This window comes from Trachurus trachurus (genome assembly GCF_905171665.1).
Source record: "Trachurus trachurus genome assembly, chromosome: 10".
Classification (NCBI taxonomy): Eukaryota; Metazoa; Chordata; class Actinopteri; order Carangiformes; family Carangidae; genus Trachurus; species Trachurus trachurus.
Window position 1 is genome coordinate 36,016,613 of NC_139894.1, and position 9,802 is coordinate 36,026,414.

The 9,802-nt window shown below is 41.6% G+C and overlaps 1 protein-coding gene across 1 annotated transcript; it reads right to left on the minus strand.

The window, feature by feature from the left end:
- Positions 1 to 1,848: 1,848 nt before the first annotated feature.
- LOC310992300 (major histocompatibility complex class I-related gene protein-like) lies at positions 1,849 to 4,280 on the minus strand (the record flags this gene model as incomplete). Its single annotated transcript, XM_083980314.1, is given in 4 exon segments — positions 1,849 to 2,177; position 3,537; positions 3,539 to 3,816; positions 4,154 to 4,280. Coding segments are annotated over 4 exon segments (735 nt in total).
- Between the last annotated feature and the right edge of the window lie 5,522 nt (positions 4,281 to 9,802).

Sequence of the window (9,802 nt, forward strand, 5' to 3'; positions counted from 1 at the left end):
TTTGATCAGCTCATCACCACTGAATATGATCCTCTCCTCTAGTGAACTAATTTTTTAAAACTCAAGCTCGTTTTCAGTTTTATCTGGATAAAAACTTAAACTCAAAGACTAATATCTAAATATCACAAGAGTCATTAAATTAAAACTGTCTATATTTTCTTTCTCACCTTTCTTCTGTTTATAAACCATGAATGCAGTGACAGCGATGAGGACGAGAGCCAGAGGAACCAGTGCAGAGATGATGGGGACGGTGGTGTTACTGGACTTCTCTGGTGAATATAAAATATCCCATTTTAAGACCAGTACAGATCAACAGGTCAGAATACAAGAGTGTAGGAGCTGATGTCTGTTTACATTCATGTGGTCATTTACTGCCCCCTTGTGGAGGCAGCAGGTTATTGTCTCTGGAAACTTGTCAACCATCTCTAGTTTGTGCACAGTGCTGCCCTGCTGCACTTAGTAGATGAGGTTTATTACAGTTTTTCGATTGCTAAGACACATTTCTCGAAAGCTTCTCTCATTTTCTCTAAACTGTGAACACAAACCCCAATTTTCAAGTTACATTCACAAAACCAAACTTTCACCTCAAAACAGTTTAATCTGTTCTCAAAACTGAACTTTGTTGTCAAATCGTGCCCTGAGTCAATCAAAATTAAAAACACTACTGAGCAGTCACTAAACAACACAGAAAAATAGAAAAACACAAAGCTCAGCACATGAAGCTGTAGAAATAAATGTTTATCGTTCACTGTAGCTAAATGCATGTTGCAAAACAAAAAACCTGTGCATTTACACTGTAGCACTTCTCTCCTTCCCTTTCTTTCACCCTCCTCCCTCCCTCCCCACATCCATTTCATCCCTTTTTCCTTCCTTCTTCTTTTTTCTTCCCAGTTCATCCCTCCCTCCCTCATCCTCTCTTCCTTCACCCTGTCGTCTCTCATCTTCTCCTCTTGCAAAACAAAAAGCCTGTGCATTTAGCACTTGTATATAGTACTGTAAAAAAAAAAAAAAAGATTTTTTTTTTTTACAAAAAACAGAAATCCTGTGCATTTTACACGTAGCACTTGTACAGTACAAAGACAAACAGAAATCTTGTGCATTTAGCACATTTATGCAGTAAGCCTACGTATTACTCAGCCACAGCATCATTTCTCCGTACTGGGTCAGGCCACAGGACTTCATCCTGAACTGGTTTATATATGTTCCCTCACATCATTAGACACAAGTGTGATCAATTTTGAGTTGTTGTGTTCAACTGGTGAAACCAGTATTTGTTCAAACTCTGGTTGCAATTTTGTCGAAGTGATTTTTGTATGTCTGTCTTGTTTTTGTTTTGTTTTTTTTTTGTTTTGATTGTTTGTTTGTTTTTTGTTTTGTTTTAGTGTCTGTATTGTATTGTATTGTGCTGAGTTGTGTTATGTCTTGATGTTTTTTGTGTAGGACCCCCTCGTAAACGAGTTGTTACAACTCAAGGGGCTTATCCTACTATAAATAAACAACTTCAACAACCTGTGCTTTAGTTGTGTTTGACTTTTGCCACCTGTGCTCAGCATTATGCAACACAGGTGCATCACAATGAAAATGGGTTGGTAAGTTGTGTCTAAACAGGTGAAAAGTGCTGATGGTTTTGCCAAAAGAAGTGACTGATTCAATCAGTGGGTTCAGGCAACTGAGCATTTGGTTCAGACAACAGGGTTTAGTGTTTTAGCAATTGAGAAAAACTGTAACCAAGAGATGAGCTGGGCAGCTTTTAAACCACTGTATCTATGTTCACAACTGTTGTTGAAGAAGAATTCACAGCTCAACTGTAGAACAAAGACTAAAAGACAGACAGACATGACGTCACATTCAGGAGCTGCCGGTGTCTCTCTTACCCATGTTGGTCCTGATCTGAGCTTTGTCCAGTTTGGTGACGATGTCGTCCTTCACTCCAGAGAGCTGAAACACACAGTCGTACCTCCTCCAGTCTTCAGCTTTGACTGATGAGACGTCCAGGTCAACATTCATCTGGAAGGATCCATCATGGTTGGGGAGGATCTCTCCTTGGTCCACGTCCTCATGAAGCTCCTCTACATCTCTGGTCCAGAACATCAGGGCTCTGTGAGGGTAGAAACCTGTAGCGTGGCAGCTGACTGGAGAGGAGGGAGTCTTCTGGAGGAGAGACACTGAGGGAAGATCTGGAGAGACAACAGGTAAGTTAGACTGGTGGTCGTTGGCCTCCACTACACATTCATCTTCTGACAGCTCCACATGACAACAACAGCATCTCTCTCTTCTAACAGTGAAGAAGTCAAAGTGACTTCACTCACACTAACTGTTCACTGACTATCACCGGTCACCAGAGTGATGATACAGTGGTGATTCAGTCTGATTGGTCTATATATCAACATGGTTGTGATCATAGACATATATACATAGACGCCGCATTGACTGCTGCCTCCCACGAGAGCGACGTGCCTACAGGGCGGCCATCTTGGAACAGGACTACTCACTCCTACAGTGCATTACTTCCATAGAGGTATGATATAAAAGTGATCATAATTTGCTCAATTTTCACGGGGTTTGTTTGCAACAAATGTCAGACATGGTAGATATATAGAGGTCTTTATTTAAGGAGTTATTTTTAAGGGTATATATTATTATATTATATTATTATTATATTAGTGCCCCGTGCTGGGCAGCCAGCCAGCCTCCCCTCCAGAGCTCTGACGACACACAAAACACACTTTGCTCGGCACCAGCACTGGTACCAGCAACGATGATTGCATTGTACCGGTACCGGTACTGACGACGGCAACAAATTCCCGTGGGCTGCTCTCGGGACACAACACAGGCAGCAGACAGCTGCCCCTCATCAACTGGAGTACCAGCACCAAGTAACCGAGCGTTGCTAGGGACGCCGCTTGTTAAACCGTGCCGGTAGTTTTCTTTTTCAGAGGTAGTTTAATAGATTAATAACGTCGCATTTTAACCAACATTTAGTCTCAAATGAGTTATTTCAGCAGTAAGCAGCTGTGTAACAGGCGGGATGATGTAGTGAGCTGGTTAATGGAACCTGCAGCTGAGGGGATCTGTCCGTCCTGGGTTTATTTCACTACAACAACCTGCTCACAATATATTATCTTTTACTTACATCTGACCTCTGAAAAGTGATTCTACAAGATCTGTTTTTTATGTTCCCCTTATTCATATGCGGCACCGAAGTCTGGTATATTTTCCAAAGCTTGTCTGCTGATAACATAGAATTTGTATTTTGGTAGTAAAACCTGCATTTTTAAAATATCAAAGCATTCTGTATAATACCTACATGTCTGACGTTTTTTAACAAATCAAACCATTTTGAAATCAGTCCAAAATTCTGCGATTTTGAGGTTGAGGAGTTCCTCTTTTCCCCATAGCTGCATGCACTGCTGCCTCTGTCAGTCCTGTTCCAATATGGCGGCGCTGTAGGCACGTCGCTCCACAGCCAATGCGGCGTCTATGTATATATGTCTATGGTTGTGATCATCAAACTACATCAGGTCATGTGACTCTACCCTGTTCTCAGCAGAGAGTTCTTCCCATAGTTCAAGTAGTCCTTCATCCACTCAGGACAAATCTGAGTTATGAAGTTCTCATTGTATTTTATTCTCCCTTTGTCAGCATCCCAACTCAGTTTGGTGACGACAGCCTGTGGTTTGGCAGCGATCCATGTCTGTGTCTTCAGGTCCAGTGACAGGAAGTCTTCTCCGTCATAACCACACTGAATAAAACCATCAACTTCTCCAGTCTCCTCGTCCCATTCACATCCACCCAACCTCTGTAAGATGTGGACACCTGAGACAGAGACTGAAGTTAACACTGGACTCTGAGTTCATTTCCTCTTGTCTCTTAACTTAATAAAATAATAAACTCTTAATAAAGACAGTGCATCAAAAAGGCCACATCACTTTTACTGTATTGGTTCTTGATTCATTTCTAACTTGTAAAATGTGAGAGGTTACGAAATATCAGGGTCCTGACCTGATGAGAAAAACTACCAATGGGTTTTCTGAATCTTTCTCGATCCTACTTTATTGGCTGGTCTACTGTCTACCTGTTTATGGTGTTGAGGTTTTGTGGAGTCGCAGACAATAGAAACTGTCAAAAGTGAAATTTACGATAATGCACCTACCTCCACTTTGGTTGAAGCGCTGCTTCAAACTATGAATACTGGCCTTGAAGAAGTAGGGCGTGCCCTCAAAACACTCCTCAGCGTACCACCATAGATGTTCAGGGTTCTCAGCTAAAGCTGTTTTCATCCAGCTCTGTTTTGGCTCTACTCTGTTTATGTTGCTGTCACAGTGAGCAGCCTGAATGTCATCAAGCAGTGCAACAGCCACAAACTCAGGGAGGTTTGTGACTCCAGTTGATACAGTGGTGACATAGACCAGGGTGTGTTTCACTGTGGGGAAAGACAAGGCCTTGATTATAATATAAAACTACACTCCTCATAAATGTGATATATTCAGATTGATTTTAAAATCTGCAACAGTAAAATCCACAGTTGAGCAAAAAGTAAGCTGAAGAGATGAATAAATATTTAAATGTGATCCTACCTGCTGATGAACTGTGACAGAGAAGAAGAAACAAAAGAAATGTCTTCATTTTGTTTTTCCAGACAAAGGACCAATGATACAGACACGTTAACCTCTTTCTGCTGTTTCCTCTTAAAGGAAGGTTCAGGTGTCACCGCTCAGTTGTGGAGTTCTGGCACATGATATCATACAAGTACAACTTTATAAGAACATTAAAGGACAGATGATGTCTCTTCTTTTAGACCTTTCTCACAGTCCTCTACTGCTCAAGGTTCAAAAACAGATCATTTTTGTTGACAACTACTAATGTTTACTGGTTAGTATGTTGATGCTCAGTAGATGGACCATTGTTTAACAGCCAAAACATTGAATATAATATAAAACAGACCGTACCTACCTTCACTTGTGACTCCAGAAGACAGAGTGGAGAGAAACTTTACAGCGTATCACTGAGGGACAGACAGGATTTTTTTTTTTACTATAAATATAAACCTTCACTCTTCATAATTGTGATATATTCAGTCAGATTCAGTTGAAACTCTAGTTGAGGTGAAAGTGAAACCAGGTCATGCAGCAGTGTGATGCAGGGGAAAAACCCAGAGCTGAGCAGAAAAAAGTAAGAAAGTAAAGAGTTGAATAAATATTTAAATGTGATCCTACCTGCTGATGAACTTTGACAGAGAAGAAGAAACAAAATCCATGTTTTCACTTTGTTTTGCCACAGACGATCAACAGATGGATGATACAGCCGCTTTAACATCCTGTCCATGAATAACAAAAAAGGAGAAGTGATAAATCCCAATATTTGTCACTATGGGCCTGAAAATGAATAATAGAAACTGGACAAACAGGAAGTTTTTGAAGCACACAGTATTAGAAGAATAAAACATTATTAAAAATAAGAAAATAGGAGGATAGGAAATAGGAAAATAGATACAGTATTGAAGAAAGAACACATAATATACTATGATATACACAACCTCAATAAAAATGGACAGAATGAAAATGACCTAAAAAGAAATCTAATAACTATATACAGTGGGAGCCACATAGAAATTCCCCTGCCATGCTGCTGCCATGCTGTTCCCATGCTGTTCCCATGCTGTTCCCATGAGAGTTCCAGCAGAGCTCCAGCAAAGTCCCAGCAGCTGGAGTGACCCCCTCCTTTTCCTGGGTGTGACTAGTTTTTACTGGAACTCCACCCATTCAATGAAATACATGACATGACCAGGAGATGGCGCTTCTCACAGAACAGTACATATAGCCAGAGGCGGCATTTAAAGTGCCGCCCGCTGGTGGTGAGTGGAAATTCACATAATTCATAGAACCACGAGTACATGTTTGATTTAAGAAGTGAAATTATAACAGACCTAGCTACTGGAGATGCGCTGGCCACTGTTTTATCTGGAAATAAATTGTTGTAGCTAATAATACCTACTGTCAATTTTTTTTATCACAATTTATTTACTGTGAATCTACATTTAAATAGGAAAAAACTAAGGGAGTGATGAAAGCCTTTTAAAGATGTTTGCAGTTGCAGGTATTCAGTGCATGCCTTCGACCAGGGAATTAGCATTATCATTGCTCAATCTTTTGTTTGCCCTAATGGGCCACCTATTGGTCACCCATTGTCACACAAATCGCACAGAGCCTGCAATGGAGCTGGCTGTTCAACTTTGAAGGAGGACCGGGGGAGGGGAGGTTATATTGGAAGGCTAGCTGGACCAGACTCTCTCCTGAGCAACAACACACTCCAAACCCCTGAACATTCACACCTGCTCCAGAGCATTACCATCTCCAAGCATCCCCCACTGCTTTGACTATGAATTGATTAGAAAATGAGCAGGTATTTCCGTAGAAGGTCCTGCTTTAAACATTTTTATTTTCATGATTATCTTACATTATTATCTATCTTACAAAAAATGTTGTAATTTTGCAACAGTGCTTCATGGCAGAGGTTAGGAAAGGCACATGTGGCAAGGTGAAGAGGGTCCAGGGCGGGCTTCGAACGCCAGACTCTTGGGTAACAGTCATGTACGCTAACCATTCGGCCAAAGGGACATCCCCTTGACCAAGTAGCCAGGGCGCATGATCAATAGGAGGCATAGTGACAGGACCCTCAACTGTCACACACACACACACACACACACACACACACACACACACACACACACACACACACACACACACACACACACACACACACACACACACACACACACACACACACACACACACACACACACACACACACACACAGGTTTGCAGATGGTCTGAACATATGGAGTCAGTGCTGGAATTTCATTTAACTCTGTACTTCCTCTGGATTAAATTTATTAATTAAATGTATTGATTTTTCACTATAATTTACTAGTTATAGCACTAGCCTATACTGTCAATCCCCCTATAAACCCCATTCCGATTTGATATCACAACTTCACAAAGTTGAAGACACCTGCTGCACCTAGTCTAATCTTTGTATGACTGAATTATTCTGCATAAGACCCTGACTAATACTCATAGTAATGCTGCATTAGCATCAAAACAAAGTAGGCTAAATAAAAAATGATCATACATATGTAGTCTAAGAAAAAAAGTGGAAAAGTCAGGGGCCCACTTTAGTATTCTTTCGCCCTGATTATCTGACTAACTTGCTTATTTCAAGTGGACCGGCGGATCAGCTGGTGTGCAGTGCGCGCTGTATAGCGTACTGTATGGTCTCTCTCTCCCTCTCTCTCTCTCCATCGCGCTGTACGTCTTCACAAGACACAGGTCGACGTGTGTGGGGTGAGATGGAAATAAGAGCAGAGCGCACCTTCGCTCTCATGTTGAGTTCCATATTAAGACAGGTGCGTCAGTGCCAGTAGATCATCGCAGAATCGCGCGTCAGGCATTTGGCTCTCCTAATGGGAATGGCTGGTTTGACGTGACTTTATCATTAAAAGTAAAAAAAAAAAAAAAAAAAGAGAGAGAGAGAGAGCTGTCAACCACTAGACGCGTCAGGTCAGCATAGCGCAGGGGGAGGGATATTAGTATTCTCATTCATGAAATTTTATTGAGAATTGTACAGAGGTGCACAGCGCATGTTTACGGTGTCCGGCGACTCTGACCCCTACACCGCAGCAGCCAGCAACAGACTTTTACAAAATAAAAGCATGTGAGCAACATGCATTAATGCGCAATAAAATAAATGTTGGCGTTAATAGTTTAATGAGTTGCCATAACGCAACTTGCACAGCCCTAATAAATACACAAATGTAGCCCGTGGTTCTGAAACGTGACTCACTGTGGTCACTAGAAATTTATTTATTTATTTGCGGATCGGGAGTGAATGAGCAAGCCAGAGATGCACAGCAGATTTCATGGTTGCCGACTGGCAAAAACTGAAAGAGGGGCTTGTAAATAACTGTTTATATTACAGGTTTCACACAAACAAACAAAAAACATCCAGTAGCCTATGTTAAGTCTCAGCTGTGCCATGGCGAGGGCGCACGACGCACAATCATGGTGTTTTAATTTATGAACCTCATAATTATTTCTCTTTCCTCTTGTTTGAATATAAGGGCGGTCACTTAGGACCACACTTTCATTTTACACACACAGTCTCATGCGTGTATATTCACGGACACGTTGGCATGTTGTTTATTTATTCGTTAGGGTTTATTTGCGCACCGTATGCTTCAGTGTTAACATTAAAACCACCACAAGGCAAACATTTACTAGAATGCAAAATCTGTAGACAGGTAAACTGCGAGTGATATACGTACATTTTTATTTGTGCTCTGTCGGTGTTTATTTATCTTTGAAGCTACTTAGATAGCCTGTTTTGGAGGCAATTATAGCAATTCATCTGAGGGAAAAAAGAAAGGAGGAGGAAAAGTGATTGACAGATTAACTCGGGTCAAAATCACTGCTCCTCCCCGTGGACAAATGAGACACTGCAGCTGATTTTCACACGGGCTGCAGAGGGGCGTTAACAGTCGTGGCTGCGTTCGCTACGTCATCGCGGGGGATTAAATTATAGCCACGGGCCAAGCGGGAGCCCGTCACGGACCCGCCACGGACCCATCACGGTCCCGCAGAGGTCCCGACAGGGACCAGGGGGAACTTCGAGGTGGCTACATCTGTAGTGACAGCTGGTTTTCTACTCTGAAGCTTTGAGAGTGTCATCTATATATTTAGATATGTACATACATGAGTAATAAATATATTTTGGTAATGAAAAATGTTATCTCTGATTTTTCCATTGATTATTATACATTCATTTCTTTACAATCAACCTCATTTCCATAACCAATCCAGCTTTAGACTGAAATAGGACAGACCACCTAATTAACGTATGACCACAGAAATAAAGAAGAGCAGAACAACATAAACAAAGCTCATGTTTTGAAATGAATGAATGAATGGGTGTAAATGATCAGGTAGTGACACCACAAACCTTTGGATGGAGACATTCAAAAAGTGAATCATTGCTCAGCGTTCTTGATTTTTTATTGTTGTGAATGTGAGTTAAAAATAGAAACAGATCAAACAGGATTCACATAAGTAAGTTGTGTGGTTGAGATGAGCAATTATGGCAATGTGAACAAGTTATGTCAGGTAGAATACCGCAGCCACTGCACTACAGATGTTATTGTGTGACAACTGTGTGATTCTCTGATTTTAAAGAACTTTGTCATTATTGTCATTATATGTGAGGGAGTGATTTGAGTTTAACATGTTTTGGACTTGGTACATTGTGTAAGAATTCCTCCCATCTAGCGGTGCGGTTGTAGATCGTAAGCAACTCAGTCGTATTTTTCATGCTGCATTCACGTGAAATCGGGCTTAAGGCAGACGGACAACAGCCGCTGCAGGTAACGGCATAAACAAGCGTCTATTTAAACAAGTGGCCCGTCAGGACGAAGCAAAACAATACACGTGACAATATGTTGTCATGGCGATGTCGTATTGTTTACCTGACCCACGTTTTACCGGCTTTCTCTCGACTTCTGTGACTAAAATTGCATCTGATTTGTTACCGACGGCCGTTTTTCCGACTGCACCTGAATGCAGCATTCACGTCCAGTCCTCACAGTCCTCACTGCGTTACCATGGTGACTTTTCACATACGCCACCTCGACCTGAGCCGACAGCTCCGGTGTCTCCGCTGAGTTTCCGTGGTTTCCTACCGTCACGCAGCCACTGAAGGTAAAAACATGGCGACACCACATGGCAGCAGCACCGAGCTTACCCGCTCCATG